The 26,025-nt window shown below is 42.6% G+C and overlaps 1 protein-coding gene across 2 annotated transcripts in view; it reads right to left on the bottom strand.

Annotated features, from left to right (window-relative positions):
• Positions 1-26,025, bottom strand: part of LRP5 (LDL receptor related protein 5) — a 227,527-nt gene that overhangs the window by 52,108 nt on the left and 149,394 nt on the right. For both annotated transcript variants that reach the window (XM_075928318.1, XM_075928319.1), the window contains exon 8: positions 461-677. In XM_075928318.1, coding sequence (XP_075784433.1) covers positions 461-677 — 217 coding nt within the window. The remainder of the gene's footprint in view (positions 1-460; positions 678-26,025) is intronic.

The following is a 26,025-nucleotide window of genomic DNA, read 5'->3' as shown; positions in this document are numbered from 1 at the left end:
GTTTAGTTTGCAATTTCAGAAGACATTATCAGGTATATTTTCAGCAAAGGTAGTTTTCTGATAGCAGTGGTCTTGAAAAGCAGGTCATATTTTCAATGTGATTTGTCCTTTTCATATTTGTTCATTTTTTTAAATTGTATCCTTTGGTATATATGGTTGTGACTACTTTCTTCCACTATTTGATCTGAGGAAGTGGGTCTGGCCCACGAAAGCTCATCATCTAATAAACCATCTTGTTAGTCTTTAAAGTGCTACATTGTCCTGCATTTTGCTTCAACTACCCCAGACTAACACGGCTACATTTCTATCAATATTTTCACTATGATAGCTTCCCTTTAACCAGCAGTATGACATATTAAGAGCTTGATTATTCCTGTCAAAAGGGGTGAATGTTATTGTTTAACAAAAGCAAAGCCCCCTGGAAGGTGTCTCAATTCCATTTCACGTTGCTCATGCTTACCAAACACTCTGGTGACACTTGCTGCTTTGAGGCCCATTAGGTCTGGCAACTGATCTATTATGATATCCCGGCTTGCTCTTATTTTGTGAACTCTTTCAATGCTTCGTCGCTGCCAGTCTGTCCAGTAGATGTAGTCCCCCAGCAGAGTAAACCCAAATATATGAGGAAGCTTGTCTTCTAGTAGAGTTTTCCTCATGGTTCCATCAACATTTATTACCTGTGGGACAGATAAGAGGAGAGGAAAACCCACCACTTCTAATATAGCAGTTGTAGTTGAATCAAATCTCATCATACTTTAACCTGAAGGTGCTTTTGCTACTCCGGCGAGCCTATCTAGAGACCATGTCCTCTGGGAAAAAAACCAAACCTCACACTATACATGAATGGATTTAGGAAATGATGTGACAGAAATGAAGTGCTAGCATCTCTAAGTAGGAACAACTCTTCTACTGCACAATATTTAAGGTGAGGAGGCAGCCATATACCCTATAGCTGTGATGTTACCTATATATGGAGCTTCTCAGAAAATGAATTTCAATTCTGTAAGAAATTTTGAGATTTCAAAACAAAATCCAAAATTGGTAAAAGCAAAGCCAAAATTCCATTTTTGGTGAAATTATATTCTGAAAAAAATTTATTATGGGTTACGATGAGGTGTACCAATCCCACTTTGGAGAGGAAGGGGTTAATTAAGGCAACATAGCAGCAGAAGCCCCACCCCCTAAGTCCTGCTGGGCATGCTCCAACTGCTGCTGTGGTATAAAAGGGCAGATCACTGAGGAGGGAAAGATGCACTTTGTGGGCTCCAGCCAGGGGGCAGCCAGGAGCCCCGACCAAGGGAGCAGGAGGCAGTGCAGCCCAGGCAGGCATGCATGGATACACCAGGAAGATTAGAGGCATCCTGAGACCCGGAGGACACCCAGACTCAGCTACAGGATTTAAGGTAGGAAACAGCCCAGGGAGGGACCAACCACTGTTTCTGAAGCACTCAGTGTGTTGCACATGAATTCCCATGGCGAAGCCTATCACCACTACAGTAACAGGCTTCTGGGCTGGGAATTGGTGTGTGTCGGGGGGCTACTCAGTCTCCTCCTCTCCTTTTAGGGTGGACAGATCACCAATACCCCTTGACTCTGTTTGTTGCAAAATATCTAGGCTGTCAGGAGAAACCAGAGAGGTTGCCACACAACTCAGGCCCCACTCGCTGAAGAGTACAGAAGACCCTATATATTTGTCTAGCCTACTGTCAACAGATGGTGATAAGTACCTGTGAAATTAATCAACAAAGGACAGACTTTGCTTTTCTTTATGCATATTAGGGATGAAAGCACCTACTGTAGTCAAGTAGTTGACTATCCCAGCCATGGCTAACCCAAGGTTCACGAGCCACATGAGGCTCTCCCGCCCCCGCTGGGTGTGGCTCGCAAGATGCCCCTGCACCCCCAAAAACAGCCCTTTCCTCCCAGCTCCCTGTGCTGACTTGGGCAGGGGAGCTGTCCAGCGCAGCCATGAAAGACTAGAATTAAATATGGCATCAGCCAGTGGGAGCTAAAGTGGCCAAAAAGCCTCTAAATATGTTTAAATGCGTTTTCTTAAAGGGGCAGAGCTTTTTTTTTCTTGACAACTTTGCCCCGGCTCTTCGCGTTGGATCCACTGCTATCTTGGCTCTTTACCCAGAATGGGTTGGCCTCCCCTGGACTATCCAATAAGCAGGGCTCACCAAGCGGCGCGCAGTTCTGCAAGCTGCACATGCGCAGATCGTACAGCACCAGCTTGTAATCTACTCGCCACAGGCGAGTAGATTACATAAATTTGTCGAGCCCTGCCAATAAGCAAAAGCATATCAGGTAGTGGACTAGTCCTACAACTAATCACTCCCCTCCCCTTGCTGCCTTTATTCTGCAAGGGGGGGGGGGGGAAGCAGGAGCCAATGTTGCGGGGAGATGGCTTAAAAGCCGGTTCCCCCCCAGCACCATCTCTGCAGGGGGTAGGGAAGTAGTGGGAACAGGGCGCAAGCTAGAATCTGATTCCCAGACTCATGCCCAGTCCCTGACGCTGCGCCTCTGCCAACTCTTAACACAATTAAAAATCAGAAGGACAGCAGCTGGGGGGGACAAAGAGGAGGGGGAGAGGAGGAGAGAAAAAGAGAAAAGCCAAGTGTGAGCCAGGACACCCGATTCCCTCAGCTTTGGTTTCAGCCCTGGGCAGTGAGGCTTGAGTTTCAGCAAATCTAAGTCAGCCCTGGTGACCACATTCAAAGGGTTTGGGGTCCCAGCCCACAGTTTGAGAACTGCTATGCTTTACTATCCTTCCTTTATCAAATTGTCCTTTACCTTGTTACAGTTACTAGGCAGAAACTCCTTTTTACTATCATTTAGAGACTCCTTCAGCACCAGGATATTCAAATTGTAAAGCATGCGGAAGTAACCATTGTTTGTTCAACAATGCTTCCATTTTCTTGCAACGCAAAGAAAGATTGCCAAGGTAGATTCAAAAGTATTCACTATAATCATTTGATATCTATAACATGCTAACACTGCTACTGTTGTTCCATTAAATGCTTGATCATATACTGGAGTGCCACAAAGCACCCATAAAGCTATAATAAATTTAAATGTAGACAGCCTGAAAACAATTAGATGTCTTGCTTGAATGCTTTGTGCATAGCGCATAGACATGCGCAGACAAGCTTGTAACAGGTTGACTGACAACTTTCAGGCTCCCATTAAGTTAGAACTTTGAAATTTAGCATACTCATTGTTGATGGGCTTCTGAATACAGAGGGAGAAACCCTCTCAGATTTAAAACTTGCCATGTCTGTCACAGTTCTGCAAAAGACACACACACTTACAAAAGTTGTATGCATTTCTTCCATGTTGAAGTTATGTTGGGTATGAGGCTTCCAGTTTAGAGATATTAATGTATCCTCTGGCTACCAGTTCCAGTTAATAGATTGTAACTCAGAAAATTGTTCACGGCTAGCAAATGCACACTCATCCACTCAAACGGTAGAGAACTGACACTACTATACATACAGAAAAATGTATCATATATAGAAATCCTTGCTCTAATACACTGATGCACCTTGCAAATTATTATTAAGACTTAAATATATTTTTAAGCTTTTAAAAAAAACTGTATGTGAATATTAAGACAAAGCAGTAGACTCCTAAAATTGGTCACAATACACATGTAGCACCAATAGGAAATCACAGTGTTCTTCCGAAGAATTAATGGCAAAAGCTCATCTCTTGCCCATTTCTTTTTCCTCCTTCTTGAAATGGGAGAGAATTTAAACACTTTTTGACACAATACTTCTAAAGACAGAAAGGGAAAAGTGTAGAAAAAACCTGAAAGAGTAGACAAGCAGTGCACAGGTATCATTTTAAAGCCTGGAGATAATTCACTCACATGACACCCTGGAGCTATGGCAAAGAGGTAAATCAATGGACTCCTTTCAGATGAAAGTCTCCTGCTTGAGACAGCTAAAAATAATACTGCAATTCTGGAAAGTTTTGGGGAAGTTTTGTATTAACCAATCAAACCTTAATTTCTCAGCTACATGAGGTAGCAGAGATTTAAGATGAATGTCTTTATTTAGTTAAGCTAAGTACAGAACATTTCTTTAGAAAGAAATTGATGTCTGTGGTTGAAATCCAAATGGTTCAGCAATTATCTCCATTACATCATGTCCAGGCAAACCTCAAATACTGAGTATCAGTCCCGCAGGCAATGCTCTGGGCCAAATGCCTTGGGTTCAAAAGTTCATTTTGCAGGCTCGGGTGCTGAAGCTAAGCTGGATGCCATATTAAGTAAACAAGATACAAATTCTCCTTACAGACAGGACAGGACAGTAGAAGGAGGATTTGTTTTTCCAACGAGCACCTCTCAAAACATGTTACAAAGACGAATGGCATTTAAGTACTGGAGTTAGCTAGAATGCGCTAGGTTAGGTCTGGACCCAGCAGGAATATATGCATTTTTATATTAATATACATCTATAGTGACATAACTATCACTTATAAAATTAGACAATTTCTAAAATTAGAAAACCTCCTAGGCAATCAAATTCCTTTCTGCTACTCAACACATGTCACACCATGGAGTGGAGATTAGAATTATGATATTGGCCAGACTGCAACAGGATAGGGAAAGTTCTTTGTTGACTGTAGCTATGCTTATGCAAAATCATCGGCAGAAGAAACAATCCAGGCACAAGCCAAGTGATTCCAAGCAGCCTTCACTTGGAAGCAGAAGATTATTCTCTTTTCAGGCTAGTATGTGGGTCCTATGAAGGGTCCTATGAAGGGTCCTATGAAGTAACTTGTAGGTATTTATGGCCATAATTCCAATGTAATGTTTGGGTGTGCATGGGCTTGGAATCAAGATTACTGATAGGGCAGATTCACAAAAGACTGATTGGTGACATCTTGTTGACATGCTAATGAACAAGGAAAATGCGGTATGAATAAATCCAATCCAGATGAACCTATAGACAGTAACTAACTTTGAACTCCCAGTTCATTTTTTTGAGTTTTAGATCATTCAAGATCTCCTGGTTAAGCCAAAGTGGTCTCTTGCCATACTTCCTATCTTTTCTACACAACGGAATAGTGTGCTCCTGTGGCTGTAATAATGCACCTTTGAAAAACTGTCAACCTACGAGCTCTCTGAGTCTGCTGGAGTCTGCCTTCTTGAAATCCATTGCTTTATTTTGCTGTTCTCTCTTCTGCCATTCCTTAGAATCACAAACTGGATCATTTCATGATCACTTTCACTCAAGCTTCCTTCCACTTTCAAAATCTCAACCAGTTCCTCCCTATTTGTTAAAATCAATAGAACAGCTTCCCCCCCAGTTGCTTTCTCCACCTTCTGAAATAAAAATGTCGCCAATACATTCCAAGAACTTGCTGGATAATCTGTGCCCTGCTGTGTTATTTACCTACATATTAAAAACCTGATTATTTTGGAGACTTGAATGGCAGAGTTTTTTTTAATAATAAAGCGTCATCAAGCACAGATAAAATCCACCCTGGGTGGTATGAAACTACCTAACATCAAAATGTTTTAATGAACCAAGTTATAGAGAAAGCACAATAAGCTGTGATTTTGTACTGATACTGTTGCTTCAACGTATGCTAAATGGTTTAACAAATATTCCCAACTATAACATTCAAAATCTCTAGGCCCTTTGAAGAAGATTAAAGTAAAACAATGCAATTAAATTCTACACACTGACTCATTCAGTCTGGTTACATTTCAGGTGCATCTGTGAAGAACCAAATATTCTGCATATACATTGTGTCTTTTGATATAAAGACAAGGATAGAGCACTTGCCCCTATATTTAATTCATTAAGCTGAAACCAATTCTTTGATTCATCACAGACAAAACTTAGACAACAAATACTTAAGCAGGGAAAATCACTAAGTACATTACAAAACGGGGCAATGGGCTGGCCTAGGCAACCCAAATGCCTGGCACACAGAGGATCTTAGTACAGGTTCTGAGTTCTCTGGGCTGAATGAGGTTAGGATGGTTCCTGGAGGGTAAGAACTCAGCCCTTTGAAGGAGACCGTAATCTAGATCATTAAATAATTCTCCATAGAGGGATCTGGAGAGACATTCTAACATCGGAGCGGAGAACCTAAGGCCCGGGTGCTTGCCCTCCCATGGGGCTGGAGCACACATGACAGTGTGCGGCACCCCAACCCGAAACGGGTTCCCCACCCCTATTCTAATGGAACTGTGCCCAGACAAAACATGGCGAGAAGATGCAAATTCCAGAGGGTCAACACCCTGCCCTGAAAAAAGAAGAGAGGCAGCTGTGAGCAGGCTGTCCTACATTCTATATTCAGCCTACTTCAGACCTTTCCAACAGCTGAAACAGGGCCACCTTTCATCAGGGCTTCAGGATAAAAGCAGATTCCTTTTTTTCTTTCTGGCATATCTTGGCAGAAGTTGGCACAAAGAAAGCAGAATACATTTAAAAAAAATAGTACCAAACCCAGCTACATCATCTATCAACATTGAAAAAATACATCTCTGGCCACTATCCACAAACAGTCTACTTGACGCTCTTAGCAATCCGCTGGCTCAAATGCTTGGAGAGAACTGGGAAGTTAGAGAGCAGCTCTTCATTGTTTAGTTAACTTCTTGAGCATACAAATGCTTCTTTAAAAAAAAAAGGGCATCTTGTGACAATTTGTATGCACCTTGACAACAGCCAGTCCATCTGGTAAAAATAAACTCCCTTCTTCCTTTCTTTCACATAACTTATGCATTTGAACGGTCTGCCAGTCAGCATTCGCAACTGTGATCATTTGTATTTGTTATTCTAACTTTCACAGATGATTCTAGCTCTCAAACCTTTTCTTAAACAAACCCATTTTGTTTGTTACATAGAACCTATTTACTTCGGGAAAGATTTGCAAAGAAGAACAAAGACAGAACATTTAGGATTAATCCATGACACACAACTGGAGTAAAAGTCTCTTCCCCAGGAGATATCATCTGCAAAAGCTCGTGCTGATTGGTAGTAAATTGGTAAACTGAGTGTGTGTAGTGAGGCATCAAATTATTTTCTGTAGAAGGCCTTTCCCACTTCTAACCTCACAACTGATCATCCTATCATGACGACTCATTCCAACAAGACAACATATTTGTCTACAGCTGCATATATGCCTTGGGTAAGGCTTCAACCTGTACCAAAAGCTACTTGTGGCAATGCTGGCTACAAATTCTGAAAGAGAGAGGATTCTTGGTAGGTTTACCTGCATCTCATCAACCCAGTGCTCACTTCATTGCTGTACTCCAGAAATACACCCTCTGAGGCTTTGTCTACACTATGCAGCTTTGTTGGCTCTTTTACCAACAAAATACTTCCATCTACAACGAGTGGTGCTAGCTTTGTTGGCAGAAGAGCACTGTTCAGACCAGTACTTGTCAGTAAAATGTTTGTCTTCTGCGGGGTGTCAATTTATCATCTCTGAATGACACAAGTTTTGTCGTTCAGTTGGCAGTATAGACATAACCTGAGTAAGCCTGTAGGAGCACTACAAACACCAACATGAAAGGGCCACCACTCAGATACTTTCTGTAATTTTTAAAAAGCCCTGCTCATTGAGCACAGCTGCTGCAGCATCACCCATTTTGGAATCTACAGGTCCCTTTTATATTTCCACCTCAAAATATCCTCTGAGCTGTATGGCCTCTCTGCTGGAGACTGGGGACTCTCCTTCCATGACTTTGGCCTCACAGATCACCAAAGTTGTGAGTGCAGAACTCACTGATACATCAGATAAAGAGAGAAGAGGGCTACAGCACTGTGGGCAAGAAGTTCTGAATTTGACCCTGTCAGAAAGAGTTTCTGAAATATTCTGTAGTTCACAGGCTAAAACCACAAAGGTCCCAAAGGAGCTCTCTGATCACATGGTAAAAGAATGGGCATACAAAGAAAGTGAAAACTCTGTCCCCATGGTTGCCAGTAGCAGTTCTGCCACTGGTTCCAGTTTTCAATTAGGGATGTTTCTGCTTCAGTTTCGGTCAGCTCTCTCAATGGCCCATCTGAGGTGCCAGGGGGATAGATAGATTCCAGCCTGTATGCCTCCTGGCTGGTGAAAGACACAAGGGAGAGGATGGGGAACACGGCTGCAATCTGATCTCAGTGCCTCTTCTAGAAGGCAAGGTGCCAACTTGCTTCAGAGAAATAATTGTTCAACCCTTCCTCATTAGACACAGGTGCTTACTTGGCTCCACTACAAAGATTATAGAGGAGGGCATGTCCAAACAACTCTAGCAATGCACAGATCTCCGTGACCCCAGTCAACTGAATTTATATCTAGGCACACAACAGAGACTGTGTTGGTGATGTTGGCTGATGATCTAGAAATGGATGAAGATCATGCATCCATGCCTATTCTTGTAGATCTAGGAAAGTCTCTTCAGTGCCACTGACCATGAGATTTCGATGCTTATGTGGAACCTAGCAGAGGTGGCCAAGAGACTTGAATGCTTCCTTCATTTCTTCCTGAATGTGTTCCAGCAGGAGCACTGGCTACTTACCCCACAAGAGAGAGCTCTGAGATAGCACAAAGTGTTTTTTCTTGTCGCTCTCCTTTGCAATTTGTATAAGGGGCAGTTGAAAAAAAGTGTGGTTTGGGGTACATCAGTTTGAAGCACTTTATAGGATCCTGCTCAAATGCTCAAAAGAACAAATTAAAAATTACTTCAAAAAGTTAGATGTCTGCAAGTCACCAGGGCCTGATGAAATGCATCCTAGAATACTCAAGGAGCTGTGTGACGGGGTGAGGCAACCCCGCACTAGAAGGGCCCCCCCCAGCGAGGCAGGGGAAAGCGGCGCAGCTTGTCTCGCCGCCGCCGAGGACGCGTCCGGTGGGGTAACCGGGACGCGCCGCTCGGCAGGCGGGCGAGCGGGCGGGACCCCGAGCAACACGGGGGAGGGCGGTGACGGGGTGAGGCAACCCCGCACCGAGGAGGGCCCCCCCAGCGGGGCAGAAAGAAACGCCGCGGCTGGACCTGCTGCCGCCGGGGACGCAGGCAGCAGGGCAGCCGGGACATGCCGCCAGGCTGGCGGCTCCAGGGACACAGCCCGGGACATCGCGGGGGAAGAACCCCCCCCCCCCGGCAAGGTTAGTGGGGACAACAGGGCAGGAACGGCACCCCACCAGCCTCGGGGCGGGCGGCCCCGCGGGCGCCCCAGCCGGCCCTATGCCCCACAGCTGCAGGAGATGGAGAGAATGCTGGGGGTGAGGGGAAACAGCTGGGGAGGAGAAGCTGGAGCCGTGGACGAGCACAGGTGTGGGTGCTCTGGAGGGGCGGGGCGGCACCTTCCCCAGGTATAAAGTCAGGAGAGGCAGAAGCAGGGGAGGAGGACGAGAAGGATGACGCTGGAGGCAGAGACTGAGAGACACCGAGGAGGCGGCGGGACCAGCCAGCTGGTGAGCGGACGAGCGAGGGCGTGAGGAAGCAGCCCAGGGCAGGTGTGCTGGAGCCCGAGGGTTGATGCGTTGCGGCTCCGTGCCCCATCAGCCAGGTCGGGGGAGAGAAGAGCATCTCCCCCGCCTTAGGGCCCTGGGCTGGGGTCTGGAGAGAGGGAGGGCCCGGACCCCCCTCACCTCCTCGCTCGTGGGATCCTCTGGGCAACCACCGGGAGGGCCGACCCGGCGCCGCGGCACAGAGACCGGGACCTTCCGGGGCGGCAACCGTGGTAGTGTGACTGCCCAGGACGGGGTGGGCTCACGGACCCCGTAACAAGCTGATAGAGGAGGTATCTGAATCTTTAGGGATCATCTTTGAAAAATCATGGAAGTCAGGAAAGATTTCAGAAGACTGGAAAAGTGCAAATATTGTGCCCATCCATAAAAAGGGAAATAAGAACAACCCAGGAAACTACAGACCAGTCAGTTTAACTTCTGTGCCAGGGAAGATAAAGCAAGTAATTAAGGAATTCATCTGAAAGAAAATAAAGTGATAGGTAACAGCCAGCATGGATTTGCAAAGAACAAATCATGTCAAAGCAATCTGATAACTTTCTTTGATAGGATAACAAGTCTTGTGGATAAGGGAGAAGCAGTGGATGTGGTATACCTAGACTTTAGTAAGGCATTTGATACGGTCTTGCATGATCTTCTTATCAACAAACTAGGAAAATACAACTTAGATGGGGCTACTATAAGGTAGGTGCATAACTGGCTGGAAAACCGTTCTCAGAGAGAAGTTATTAACGGTTCACAATCATGTTGGAAGGGCACAACAAGTAGGGTTCTGAGGTGTCTGGTTTGGGACCGGTTCTGTTCAATATCTTCATCAACGATTTAGATATTGGCATAGAGAGTATGCTTATTATGTTTGCAGATCATACCAAGCTGGGAGGGGTTGCAACTGCTTTGGAGGACAGGGTCAAAATTCAAAATGATCTGGACAAACTGGAAAAATGGACTGAGGTAAACAGGATGAAGTTTAATAAGGAAAAAAGCAAAGTACTCCACTTATGAAGGAACAATCAGTTTCACACATACAGAACGGGAAGTGACTATCTAGGAAAGAGTACTGCAGAAAGGGATCTAGGGGTCATAGTGGATGACAAGCTAAATACGAGTCAACAATGTGACTCTGTTGCAAATGTGACTCTGATTAGGCCTCAGTTGGAGTACTGTGTCCAGTTCTGGGCACCCCATTTCAAAAAAGATTTGGAGAAATTAGAGAAAGTCCAGAGAAGAGTAACAAGAATGATTAATGGCCTAGAAAACATGAGCTATGAAGGAAGACTGAAATAATTGGGCTTGTTTAGTTTAGAAAAGAGAAGACTGAAAGGAGACATGATAGAGGTTTTCAAGTACCTAAAAGAGTGTTACAAGGGGGAGGGAGAAAAAATTTTCTCCTTGGCCTCTGAGGATAGGACAAGGAGCAATGGGCTTAAACTGCAGCAAGGGAGGTTTAATTTGGACATTAGGAAAAACTTCCTAACTATCAGAATGCTTAAACACTTGAATAAATTGCATAGGGAGGCTGTGGAATCTCCATCTCTGGAGATATTTAAGAGCAGGTTAGAAAGATATGTCAGGGGTCCTGAGTCCTGCCGTGAGGGCAGGGGACTAGACTCGACAATCTCTCAAGGTCCCTTCCAGTTCTAGTGTTCTATGATTCCGAAAACTAGGCTGGGCCCCTAAAAGTTAAGATAGTAAAGACTACATTATTTCAGTTTGTTTTCCATCTTGTGAAAGTAAAATTTCTTCCATCTGTGTATGCTCAGCCACTGCTATCTGATAAATATATAATCAAACTTTAATATCAAGCAAAATAGTATTTTATCTTTTTGATGACTGACACACCCTCACTACAGCATCAGCTTCTGGTAGAAGCCTACAGCATGCAACTGTGAGATTCATGGTTAAAACTGCATATTAAATGAACAGTGAAGAGACAGAGGGGAGCACAATGAAGCTTTAAACAAGTAAAATATGTGGGACTCCCTACCTGATCTTTTAAAATGTGCCAAAATAGTTTGGATTATCAGTTTTCTTCAAATTTCAGTATCAGATGCCATTATTGCACCGGATACGCACCAAAGAAAGGGACCAAAATGAAGCAGTTGTAAAAAAATAGATCCCTGGAGCCCTCTGGATGAAATGAAAAAGCTCTCTTTAAAGCAAGGATAACCTGCACTGCACAAATTCAATGCTGTCATTTCAATACATCCTCTCTGGGACACTGCTATAGGCATAGATAAGCCAACGGATGAACAAGATTTCAAAACATGTTTTGTTTTTTAATTAAAGAGTACTATATCATTTAATGGGACAAATGGCCATGGGAAAGCAAGGGAAGAAAGAATGTTATGGAGATAATATTCTTAAGAGCATTTTTTTTTTCAAATATAAGGGCAAGTTTAAAAGAACTGAACAAACAGAAGCCCCAGCTGGCTTTGGAATCTACCACCACTCGAGTCCCAGTCAATTAAATACAATTACAAATTGGACACTTCAAAGTTGTGTGTTCAGAACTCACTGACTCCAGGACACTATCTGCCTCAATCTGCTTTCTCTCATATTAACTGAAATCTTAAATTACAATGGAAACAGGCCACTTAACTAATTTCTAGCTTTTTTAAAGAATTCCAAATGTACTTGGGGTAGATGTTATATTTTGAAAAATCTAATCCTTTTTCGTAGGAAGTGATTTCCTGTTTTCTCTGGTTGCTTTTGTAACCAAAGTAACGTTAAGTAGAATGCATTTTGATCAGAGTAGTTATTTTCCCTCAGAATACACATGATGATACATATAGTACTTACATAGCTTTTATGGACATCTTAGCACCATCTGACAATGTAACTCCTTGTTCATAATTTTCAGGTCATGTCATCAAAACTAGCATGCCTGACTTTCTTTGGACCTTACAAAGAGCAGTGACACTCCAGCCCCCGTCCTCATGACATTTGAGCACCAACGCCAGCTTCCTGCTAGGCGGGAAGGGCGGGGAAAGCCCCGAGACTTGCCGGATCCAGCTTGCAGGAGGAGCAAGTGGCTCCGTGCGCTGCTGCTCCCCTCCCCCCATTCCCTTCCCAGCTGGGGGAGAACAGCAGCACACAGACGCACTGCCTGGAGGCGTTCCCTGTTGCTTTTATTGGCCGGAATCATGACCATTGGGAGCAGCAGGACATGGTGCCCAGAAGTGGGGGGATGCGTGGGTGCAAAGCCAGTTAGCACCCCACCATCCCTCTCATACCCCTCCCCCAAGACTGTGCAACCCTAGCCCTCTCCTGCACTCACCCTCCTGGCCAGACACCCAACCTCCACCCCCTCCTGCACCCTGCCTCCTGGCCAGACAATGCACCCTTCCTTGCTCCTGCGCCATCCTGGTTGGCCAGACACACTACCCCCAGCCCGCTGCTGCACCCTCCCTTCCTTTCAGATCCCCCACCTTCCGCCCTCTCCTGCGCCCTCTCCTGCACCCTCCCTCTGGCCAGACGGGGCACCCTCATCCTCTCCTATACCAAAACTTCCAGCCCGTTCCAGCACCATACCTCCCACCCTCATCCCCTCCTCTACCCTCATCCCTATCCCACTCCCTGGCAGCCCCTCCCGCATATTGAACCGTTCATTTTGGCCCCATCCCAAAGCCAAGTGGGGCTCATAAAATCTCCTAACCCCAGGACCTCAGAAGAGTTAATCTGGACTGTGGGAAACCCTGTATCTTGGGCCTCCCCTGCCCTGAGGCTGGAGTGCCAAGGGAGCAAGATGTCTCAGTTAAGGGCCACCTCAGTGTGGGTTGTTTTGTGTGTTTGTGTGTGTTTTGGGGTGGGGTTTTTGCCTCTTACTTTTGTGTGGCCCCCGACGGATTTTTCTGTGGATCAGTGTCCCCCAATCCCAATCTTGCCATAAATAAAGACAACCTTTTGTTTTGAACATAAATTAATATTTACTTTATTTAAAACAAAATTTGTAAACTAACGTGATAAAATGAAGCGCTTAATCTGTTTAATAATTTTGATTAATATTTCCTTTCTTACCCGTTACATATGCCCCCTTATGTTATAGCTGCATATTTACACTGTTATGCTCCAGTAGCCTAATATGAATAACTTGGTATTTAGAGATAAGTGAAGGCATTTTGTACCATGCGTGGTTGGCTGGTGGTCCATGAAAAGGTTTCTCTTGAGTGGGGTGGGTCATGGGCCAAAAGTTTGAGAAGCAGTGTTCTAGAGAGAATATTGGGTTTCCAAAACAGCTTTTAAAAACAAAACCAACCACAAAACAAACAACAAGCTATAACAGAGGCTTACCAAAGGGTAATTTTTCTTTTGTTGGAAAGGTTGCACTGACATGATTATGATCTTGAATCTATCTTATGTTCTATAAATCTAATCTGGGAACAGCTAATGTTCTCCATATGAAGCACTGTTACATCAGCCTGACATTTCTAGAACTTTGTCCTGCTTACAGGATATCAAAAGACTAAGGGAGCAGCCAGTCAATTCTGAAACTTTTTTTCCTGTCCAATATAATTGCAACACTACAGAATGCTTCATTCTTTAAAAGGAAAAGAAGTGTAACACAAACTGATTAAAAACATCTCAAAGCATATTGCAACTCATCTCTAGACAATAAAAGACATGTGGATGATGAACGCAATCTTCACTTTTGTTTTAAATTTTGTATAAATCCTACTATATTGTTTAGAGAGTTTGTCTATATCAGTGGTCACCAACCAGGTGATCGTGATCTACTGATGGATCTTAGAACCTCTGACAGGTAATCCTGACAGGGTTGGGCAGAAGGCTATCAAGTGCTAGCACTTCATCTACCCCTCTCAGCACTGCAGTGCTGCTCCTGCCCTCTGCCTTAGAGCTGCCCCCACCCCTGGGAGCTCCTTCTTTCTGTGCCGGGCACGAGTGTTGATGTGAGGGTGCCACATGTGCCGAATGTCACTGAGGCCCTCGGGGCTTCCAAAGTTGAGTAGCCCTGCTCTAAACATTCATCATGTATGTAATCCAAATTTTACAGCAAGTGTTTCATTGCATGATTGCAATAAGAGTGACAAATGTTGCAAATGATACCCTCCACTATATCATTTTGGATGACCAGTCCCATCAATTGCTTTCACTCACATTTCTCACACTCTGAAACAGACGTGGTATATAAGATCCAAGATGTTTTAAAACTTGCATTAGCAACTTGCACTGAATTACGTTTGGAGAGTCTGACCAACATGGCTATCCTGGACAAACCTTAATCAATTAAATTAAACATTACTGAATTCAATTTAAGTATCTCAGGAGTTCATCCCCAGGTTCAAATCTGCTTGGTGGCAGTTGCATACAATCCCACAATATGTAAATGTATCTCCTTGAGGAGACGTGACTAATGTAAACCTTCAGGAGGGTAATGAACTTCAAAAGATTCTCTGGAACAATGAGCTAGATAGGGTTGCCAGGTATCCAGTATTCACCCAGACAGTCCGGTATTTTCACCTCCTGTCCAGTAAAAAAATTCAGAGAATACCAGACACCTAAAATGTCTGGTATTTTCTGATTTTTCCCCCGGCCAGGAGGCGAAAATGCCGGGCACTTGGCAAACCTACAAATTCTCAGCACCCGGCCTCCTGCCCTGGCTCCCAACATCTCCAGCCCTCTGACCCTAGCCCCCATGCTTACCTTGTTCCGCAAGGCTGCCGGCACAAAATGGCTGCCGACCGAGGGGAAGCAATGCTTCCCCTGGGTCTTAGTGCTCAACTGCTCACTATCCTGCACTTAAAGGGCACATGCTGTTTTAATGCTGTTGGTTTTTTGGGTTTTTCTTGTTTTTTGCCTAATAAGTCTTGGAGTCCTTTTTTTTTTTACTCAACAACTTTGGTCTCCCCCCCCCCCCTTTTTTTTCCCCTTCAACAGAATTTTTTCCTGTTTTTTTTGTGTGTGTGTGTGGGGGGGGGGGGTTCGGTATTTTTGTGGCAACCCTAGAGCTAGATAAACAAAGATGGTCCCTTGAAATATGTGTTACTTACTAATGCTAAACCATCTGTTACAACGTGTATTTATCTGTGACACTCCCGGACCTGAAGAAGAGCTCTGGGTAAGGTGAAAAGCTTGTCTCTGTCACCAACACAAGTTGGTCCAATAAAAGATATGACTTCATCCGCCTAGTCTCTCTAATAGCTGGGACCAACATTGCAATAAAAACTTCCTAAGTTCTGAACAGAAGGTGCAACTCTTTCCAATCCATATACCAATGATTAGGAGAGTTTGTGTCCATTTGATGGATATCCTCCATTCGGGTCGCAGAATTAATTGCATGATGCAAAATTCAACAGCAGAAAGCATCCTTCTTTGGAATGACTATATTTTTGATGATGTTTGTGTGCAGTATTTGGCCAGTATTATATAGATAAAGTTTGCATCTGGTCCACAAACAAACGAGTTGTTATCTGGAGCATGTCACTGCGAGGACCCCACACTTAATCAAATCAGGCAACTTTTTAGTGACTTCTTTCCCCAGCACACATAAGTTAAACAACCATATCCAGCATTGAAATTCCATACTAATGAGAACAAGAGAGACAGACAAGACCTTCGGGAAATTAGTTGTTGTTCAGTACAGCCAACATTTTTTGAGGCGAGACTACCGATGGACTCTCATTTACATTTTGTTTCATATTCTGATGCCACACATGGGCTGAGATCATAATGGAGGCCTCTCACCTCCAGGAGAGCAATCAAGTGTCCATCAGACCATGCCTGGAAACTTAAATTAACTGAAATACTTGGACTTGGTTTTGTGGTTCAAGCATTAGATCAGGACTCAAGCAGTCTGAGTTCAATTCCCAGTTCTCCCATACACTTTCTGTGGGACCTTTGGCAAATCATGAGCTTCTCCAAGCTTCATCCCAGGTGTAAAATAAGGATAACTAGGGGGCTGCACCCCCTGCTCACTATGCTTGCCACCCCCCTCCTGGCCAGGGAAGGCCCAAAGCCAACGCCATCTGGCTCCAGTTCTTCCCCTCTCCTTCCCCCCACTGCCAGGGAAGGTCCAAGGCCATCCAAATCCTGGTTCTGGACCCTCCACCCGGCCCTGGCTCTTTTGTCACCCTCCAGTCACCAGGAAAGGCTGAGCCAAAGTTCTTTCCCTCCCTCCCACTGCTGGGGAGGGTCCAATGCTGCCCCAGCCCCTCCCCGAGGCCACCCTCCCCTGAAGCTGCTGGAGAGGGGGCCAGGGCGAGGTGGTACCCAGCTCTCCCCTGGGTTGCCAGGGTGTGTGTGGGCTGAAGTTGGGAGAGGAAAGGCCAGGTAATAGGCAGTCCCAGCCCTCCACATGGGCCCTGGGAAGAGCCGGAGTGGGTGGGGCTTGTTCCTGTGGACACAGAGTGACGTGATGATGTCATTGTCATCCCACAGGAAATTTTTATATCTACAGATATAGATTTATATATAGAGAGAGAGAGACATACATCCTTTCTCTCACTCTTTATCTGCCTTCTCTGACAACTCTGAGTAGGCATCTATAGTTTAAACAAAATGTGCTCTGCAAAATGTAGTCTGAAAAAGACAAATTGGTCCAAAATATATTACAGATGTTTTTAGCCTTGTGAAAATAGCTGAATTTCACACTTTCAAATTTATAAGCTATTACAAGGCAATAAATCATAAGTTCATTTTAATTTATACTCACTGACCTAATGCTTTATATTAGGCATTTAACTTTAATTAAAAATTGAAGTTTTTACTAACATTACATAAAAACCCCTATTTGTTGTGAATGATGCATCTATTTCATAAAAAATGTTTCTATCTTTTCCTGTAAGATGGACAGTATAATTTAGGTTATTTAGATTATATTTAAAAAGTATAAAAACATGCAGGAGAACTGGATGGCTCAGATAATTGGTTGTAGGATGTGAAGTAATTCACCTATAGCTTATTTTGTTCAGATCCAGCCATCCTGGGGTCGGTTACCCAGGTTAAGTCTTGTTCTGTGAGAAATGAATTGATTATCTCAGTAAAATAAATGGAACACTTGATTTAGAAGGTATTGAGGTGCTGGAAGCTGCTTTCTGAGAATGATTCTCTGTATTGGAATTTGTCCCTGCCTTGGTCCAAATGAATTTGATTCATTCTGTAACATTCTGTTACAACAAAGAGCTCATGTTGGCATTTAGGAAAGGTCTGGGATAATGAACGTGTTCCATTTTGGGATTACTTTTATTTGTCTCATTGCAGTTGACGCACATGGATAGTTCTGTAATTTAAATTTGACCTGAAAAAAAAAATCAAGCAGATGCCTTGCAGCTGCTTAATTAGCCCTACTCGGGGACTCTGGGCTGCTGTGCACAGAGGTTCCCTGCTCTATCCTCAGCAGGGAGCTGCTGCTATAGCTGAGTAGGGTTACCATATTTGATCTTTCAAAAGACGACACTCCTGAGAGGGAGTGTATCTGTATCAGTATCTACCAACTCACGTTGTAGTAATGTGTTATATAGTATAGTATAACAGTATAGTATATAACAGTGTTTCTCAACCAGTGGTTCGAGTACCCTTACTACTCGAGAGAAGTCTGGAGGGTAACAGAACTGAAATTTGGAGAAAACTGAATTTTTGTTTTAAGTTTTACAGTGCTTTATTATTTTTGTATTTTTTACACCAAAAGTGTAATCGCCTGAAAGATTAAGTTGTTTAAACAAATGTGTTGCAATGGTAGAAAAAAAAAATTGTGTGTCTGAAAACTGGGGGTACTTATAATTTTTTTAAAAGGGGGGTACTTTATTAAAAAAAAAAACAAAAGGTTGAGAAACACTGGTATATAACACATTAACACAAAGTGAGTTGGTAGATACTGACACAGATACACTCCCTCTCAGGAGTGTCCTCTTTTTTGAACGTTCAAATATGGCAACCCTACAGCTGAGGAAGAAGTGCCCCTCCCTCACCCAGGCACCTCCATGGGCAGCAGCCCTGTGCCCCTGGGCAGGGTTCATTAAGCAGCTGCAGGGCCGTGCAGCCGCACAGCTTAGAGAGAACCTTGACCACAACTAAAAGAATGGGAATACAATGGAGCTAATTCTTATTTTTGCTACTTTGTCTAGATCTTAAAATCTTTAGAATTGAGAACTGGCTTTGCTTGTTTTTTATGTATTCTTTTACTTTTCTACTGAGGAGACAGATGCCACACCCTGCAACATACAGCTGTTATCGTGTTTCCTGAAAGATTTGTTTAAAAACATTGGGCCCGATTCTCCTCTTACACTGGTATATATTAAGCATACCACCACTGACACCAGTGGAGTTAGGTAAATGTCAGGGAGAGGAACACCAGGTCCATTTTTAAATGCAGTTGTAGAATTTGGCCTCCACCTATTTTAGGAAATCTAAACCAGAGGTGACTGTTTAGGCTGATCAGTAACTTGCCATAACTGGAGTGGCTGAGTGTGCGGCTAATGATGCATCTTATAGTAACAGATTGGGAGCACCAGCAGTTATTTTACAGAAATGGAAAGCAAGGAAATGAGAGACCTGAAGTGATTTGCCATTATCGTACAGTGAGTCAATAATGAGAGTCCATGTCTCCTGGATTCCAGGACCTTTACCTCTAGCAACTGGACAATGCTGCCCACTTCACTATTCACATACAAATACTTAGGTAGAATAATATTTACACACTTACAATTGTAGTTTGATTTATACTGCATCACATAGACTCACGTGCACATATCTTTCTATAAAATCTGATACAGTTCAGTCAACTTCTCCTGCCAATACTGTGATCTTTTAGCCAAAATTAAATTGTATTTGAATGTTCATTCAATATTCACACACAAAATACATCCCCCTGCTGTTCTATCAAGTCTTTTATAAATGGATTTCAGGAGGAGGGGGGAAAAAGCAGAGTTGTGTTTCAACCCCATTATTTACACTTCATCTTGTGCCCTGTAAATTCCTACACCGTGCGGCCTGCAGCCCATATGGAATGCATTGTGAACAGACAATTTACCAGCTGTGGTGGCCACTGTGAACCACAACATAGTTATTAAACAAAAAACTTCAATCCTAGTTTCAGTGCAATTATGTTAATAAGCCACAAACATAACCATAACAAAAAATCTACTGTGCATTTGTGATCTCTTTAGGTTGATATAATTAGTTGAAGTTAAACTCAAACTCAAACACAGGGAGCTCTGTAGTTACTGCATTGCACTCGGGTGCAATTTAAATTTATCTGGACTGTGGCAAATCAAGTTGCAGCATTTTAAATTTAATTTCCTCTTAGGAGATTCTAAGTGTATTTCAACCCCAATTTTAGTTATAATATATATAAAAATAACCCCCATGTAAATTTGTAAACCACGGGTTTATTATTAGGACTACTTTAAAATATTATTTAAGAACTGTAACATGTTGCCAAAATGTGGGTTGGGGCTTTTCTTAGCACCACCAAAAGATCATGCTTAGAGTGTTCTATAGTTGAAGACTCTCCTTTAGGCCACCCATAAGAGGGACAGAATTTTTTTTTCACATTTAACAACATTCTCAGCAATAGTTTATAATGGATCACAGACTGTAGAAATCTATTTCCTCTTAGTGTTCAGTGACTATTACTAAATGATGCATCACTCAGAAATCACACAATTAGGAGCACTGTATGGTATAATCACAAATTTTGTCATGATATTTTTGTTTGGTCATATATGTAGAATTAATTCACCATTTTGTTTACCTGCAAATACCACATTACTTAATGTTTACCTATACAGTGTTTACCTATAGGTTGATAAATACTTATCTGCTTCACAATGGTGTGGTAAGACTTAATGAATATTAAAAAAAAATTAAAGGTGGCATGTAGTATAAATATTAATACACAGTTCGGAAAGACCCTGACAAAAGTAACATACTTGTACTTATACAGTGCCTTTCATTCCCTGAAAAGGGAATAAATAACTGCAGCATCCTCATTTTGTAGATGGATAAAGTGACACAGAACTTTTGTGACCTGCACAAGGGCTCAGAGTCAGTAGCAAAACTAGAACAGAACTTACATTGTCTGGCCCATCTGATGTACTAGTCCCTAGACCTTGCAATATATCACACTCACGCACCTTTATTATCCATCCATTTACAGACAATGTTGTACTCATATTCATTTTACCACACAGAAAGTTTGAGAGGGGGCAGAGAAGGGAAAGAGGTGCAGTTTGAGAGAGAAACAAAAAATATTTCACTCTTTTGCTTCTATTGCCAGCTTTAAAAAACTAAAGCAAAGCAGCTCATAAAAAGACTAGACAGTCTATTTTAGCTACCTTTTGACTGTGTAAGAAGTCTCTGCTTTAAAGTGCAATGCCAGCTATTCAGAATGAAACATGGTGCTGTATTCATACTTCACACATGTAAATCATTCCCTCCCACATGCCTGCTTCACTGGAGGGTAAAGTGCAACCCAAGATAAAATTGGCAAAGCTTCTCCTTCATGGAAAGGTGCCTCCTAAAGGGCTCTTGGTATAGTGCTACCAGTGCCAGCCGCAAATACAATCATAGGTCTTAGAACCCAATCTCTGTTGAAGAATCTTGCCAGAAACACATGGTAGTAATCACACAATTACCATACTCTGTAATCAACCATATCGTCTATTACAATGTCCACCATCATCACAGACTTGCATAAAGACCCAGTTTCAGTTTTCATAATCACAAACATCCAGCCTCTTTTCTACAGTTAGACTTCAATTTTGGCTCAAAGTGTAGGGACTCAACACTGGTGAAATATTCCATTCTTGTTCAATGAAGGGCTCAATATTTCCTGATAAGCTACAGCCATTCTGTAGAGCTAATGTCTTATACAGCACTTTTAGCTTCCTAACTGCTTCACTGTTTGAGCAGAAAGCATGGTCTGAAAAAGGATAAAAGCTCTTTCACCAGTCTGATCACTTCATCAAAAGGCAAGTGATGGCTTGGATCGCTCCCTGTGCACAATCGATCCGCTTCCTTTTCATTTACAATCGCCCCAAGGGGATTAATTTCAGAGACTACTTCGAAGGCAAAACTCTATTAAAAGGTATTTTCAAACAGCTATTGTAATGTATAACCAACTATTACTGTAAGAACTTTCAACATCCAAGAAAGGGAATGTCCTGAGGGCAATTTTCTCCTAATGTAGCCATTCAAAGGGCTTTTCAGCACCCAGAATGATGAATTACTTTTGTACGTGATCAACGTAATATATGCCTATTAAACAAAACATCATACCCACTGTCATTGTGAAAAGCTCCTTTGTAAATGAATGAGAGGAGATAAAGCAAATACTAAATAATATATTTTTACAGCCTTATTTTTGGGGGAGCATCAACTCAACATACAAAGCCAGTTGGATCCTGCTGCCATCTTACCTATACTAGGAAAATTAGCACCTGTAATCCAGCAGTGGTGCACCATCAATGGTAAAGACTGTAGCATAGGTAGGATTTTATTAATTTTCTTTTTATCATCATGCCACCGAGCCATGCTGCAAGTAAGTTTAGTTGGCACAGTGGTGAACACACCTAAGCCCTCTCTGAACTATGGCCTCTGCTGCTAATAGTACTGGTGGTATTGCATAAGTAAAGAATTAGGCCAGGTCTACAACACAGGGGAAGGAATGCAACTCCGGCTATGTTAATTACATAGGTGGAGTCGGTGTACCTTGATTCAAATTTCCCCGCTGTCCCCCTAGCGGGAGGCTGACAAGAACTTCCCTTACTCCTCACAGGAGCAAGAGTACCGGCCACCAACAGGGGCGCCCTCGGAGTTTGATTTAGTGGGTCTTAACTAGACCTGCTAAATTGAAATCTGCAAGATTGACTGCGACAGTGTTGATCTTCCATTTAGTGAAGACACGGCCGTACAGAGACAGTTGTCCTAGTATATACATATACTCTGATATGAGCTTTTTTAAAATAAGAATAACTGTTCTGGACAGCTGCACTATGATTTGATTTGCTGCCCCAACATTCTGAAAGGTAGGATCCTATATGCATGCACAAACAGGAAGGGGGCAGACACTGAAAATATTTGTCCTCAGTTCGTTTTTCTATGAGCACAGTAAAACTCATTATAAGAAGGTACAACTCCCTCATGTGTTTCTGAGGATGTCTACACACATAGCTGCTAACCCTATTCACAGCCTTTGAGACCTTATATATAATTCTATTTGTATCTATTGATATGTAACTAGTTTCTGGCCTTGTTCTTCACTTACCAAAGAAAAAACTTCTGATTAATTTTCCAGAATTACCATACCTAAGTTCTTCCTACTGAGAAAAACAGAAATGAGCATGAACTTTGGTAAATCAAATGTAATAGTATAAATTAAGCAAGCCAAAAAAACCCCAAACAAACTTGAAGAGCAACTAAAAAAACTGCTATTAGTTCTTATGACTTTTGCAAGTAAGTACTTAAGAAATGTGAGAAGATAGCAATACCTGTCTTTGCTTTTGATCAGCAGCTATTATAAATGTTTCACAAACACACCCTCAAGACTCAAAAAATCATGACTCTTAGGGAAGAGGAAATTAATGACTGATCCACAGCAAATATTTAGTACTGATCCTACAAACAACAACTAATCACCATTAGTGACTTTTTTTTTCTGGACTGTTCCCCTTTTTGCCTACCCTAAACTACCTCTCTTCCCCTGTCTGGGTTCAGAGAACCCAACAGCGTTAGCCTTCTTTCCCTCCAGTTCTTTTCTATGCTTCAGGAATGGGGAATATAATGTATAAATTTTCCAGCACACTGACGAACACTTAGTTCTTCATGTGACTCTGTATATAGAAAACATATCAGGAGCAGATTCAAGTGGTCTGTTAAACCTATGGCTTCTGAATTTAAAACCTCTGAATTACAGCTATATCAAAACTATAACCTTCTTCATTGAGAAGTACAATTTGGCATTTAGAGTGATGGACTGAGATTCAGGAGACAGGGATTCTGTTCCCATCTTTGCCACTGATTTGCTGTGTGACCTTGAGTGACTCATTTCATTTCTCTCTCATCCATTGTCTTGGCTACTCAAATGGTAAGCTCTCTGAGGCAGAAACTGCAGTGCTGCCAACGCTCGCAATTTACTTAAATTCCCAACCTAATCCAATGCCTGTAGGAGCTGTAATATCTATGTTTGATTTTTAATATACAATAAGATTCTAGCCCTCTTGATGATGGAGAAAGATTTGGAAAATATATCCTGACTGACCCTAAAGATTCAAACATCAGGGAGGCAATGACCCGTACCCAAGTGTTTTGTTATATCTCAGTTTTTGAGCAAATATGATTTTTGGGGGGAGGGCTGTCATTTCTGAATGCTTGGATATGGCAATGCTTGAACTGCCTCACTATTTTCATACAGTGCCTGACATAATAGCCCACTCACCCCACAATCTCAACTGCAGCTACCAGATGCTACTGAAAGACAGAAACGATAGCAGTTGTTGGCTGAATTCAGAAGGCATCACTCAGTGGGGAATTCCCCCCAGAAATACCGTTTCCTTCTGTGAGATTCAATGACAGGAATAACTGATCCATGGGCAAATCAGCCACTCGTGCATTACTTCTCAAGCCAAACCCAATTTTCCCCTTGATATCTAATAGATTTACACACTCTCTCTGTCACTGGCTAATTAGACCAAAGAAGGCTGGAAGGCTACTTCACCTTGGTTGCTTGTAGTAGAGACTTTGATTGCCTACAGGTATACAAGTACAGTTGCCTTTGCCAAAAAAATTGGAGATATTGCTAATGGCTTCCCTTGAATGTAACACTGCAGCTCATACACATAAAGCTGGTTGTGTATCTTAATGCATATTCCAAATGCTTTGAAGTTCATGATGAGGGATATGTTTTTATTTGTACATACCACAGCTGGTAAGAGACGGTGCTTTTCAAGAGATGATGTCCACTTATCAAATAAACATGCTGAGTAGTTAGAAGGCAGAAACAAAGAGGCTAACTAGAGGTCATTTATCCTCTCAGCCCGCAATGCTTAGCTGGTATGAGTTCTTGCCATCCACGGATCCCAAAGCACCACATAAAAAGGATATCATGACCCTCTTTTTACAGACCAGGAAACTGAGGCACAGTGAAATGACTTGCGTAAGGTCAGCCAGGAGGCCAGAGGAAAAGCCAGAAATAGAACTAAGGACTCCTGAGTCCAGTTCGATGCTCTTTTTCACTGAATAGTGCTGTTTCACATATTTTGCACAATATAAGAATTTAGGATATTGCTAATGGTCTGTGTTTTTAAAATGGAAGATTGAAGAGACATCTACATGTCAACGGGCAGTTAAGGAAGTGAAGTACGTGGGACTCCTATTGTTTCCTCTGCTCCATGGATGATCTTGGGAGCTGCATGTGCACATCCTGAGGAGAGGGAGGGCACAAAGCCCAAAGAGCCATAGGCTATACACTGCCACCTTTTTCGGCTGAAAGCCTGCACATAAATGGATACAGACTCCGGAAATCAGAGATTTTGCCAACCCTGGGAGGTTAATGCTGTCTAGCAGCATTACCAATACTTCCACTGTTTACTGGGCTCTTAGGAGACATTTAGAAGTAAACTAGAGCTAAATAACAGCACAAAACACAGAGAGCCAAGACTGGTGGCTGTAAACAAACTTTATGGGACTGCAGGAAACTTGGTCACACCCATGATAGGTGGACAGCTGGCTAACTAAAATAATGCCAGACCACACATCTTCCCGGACCAGAGAGTGCCAGACTAGAGACGTTCAACCTGTACAGTATTGCCCAGAGATTATTCCCAAGATTAAGGCTCCCTTGTAACAATCGCTGTCCATATACTGGCGCTGCTCCCAAGAGCTTACAATCTAGACAAGGTAGACAAAAGTGGAACGGGAAACATACAGAGATGTGAAACGATTCGTCCAAAGTCAGAACACAGGATTGTGGCAGAGTCAGGCAGAGAGCCTCTGTTTCCTGTGTCCCAGTCTAATCACAAACAATGAGAGGCCGGTGTGTCTGAGTAAGGAGTGCTGAATGTGGGCTGTGCTCATATGGTGCATGCCTGGACTATGCCTGGCTCTTCCTAATGCACTCGTAGATTAAACAAAATGTGAAAAATCAAAAATCCTATTATTATGTATTTTCAATTCCTCTTAGTACTTCCCTCAGCTTTTGCTGAACAGATACGGTGACAACTACAGAGTATCTGTAAAAGGAACAAAATACAATTTTTGCTACTTTCAAGCTTGTTAAGTGGGTACAAAAACAATGGCACAATTGAAAAATGACTGCACAATATTTTTCTTGGAGCTAGAGTTTTTAAATTGGTGTTACAAGTCATTTGAGCCAGGGGTCACAGTAGCTACGCAGAGAAATTAAGGTGAAGAGACAGCTACAATGAGTAGGGAAATGACAGTTTCCTGTTTAAATCTGGGGAGGGGGTATTTAGGTTTGACAATTTGATATATTTTTTTCAAAGATAAGGAAGCTTCCTGCTTTGAATCAAAATGTTTATATTTTAGTTTGTTTTGTGTTGATTGTGAATGAAGAAGAATCATTTTAAACAAACCCTG

The sequence above is a fragment of the Pelodiscus sinensis genome, chromosome 4, assembly GCF_049634645.1.
Source record: "Pelodiscus sinensis isolate JC-2024 chromosome 4, ASM4963464v1, whole genome shotgun sequence".
NCBI classification, from domain to species: Eukaryota; Metazoa; Chordata; order Testudines; family Trionychidae; genus Pelodiscus; species Pelodiscus sinensis.
This window is presented reverse-complemented; position numbering and strand designations above follow the sequence as displayed.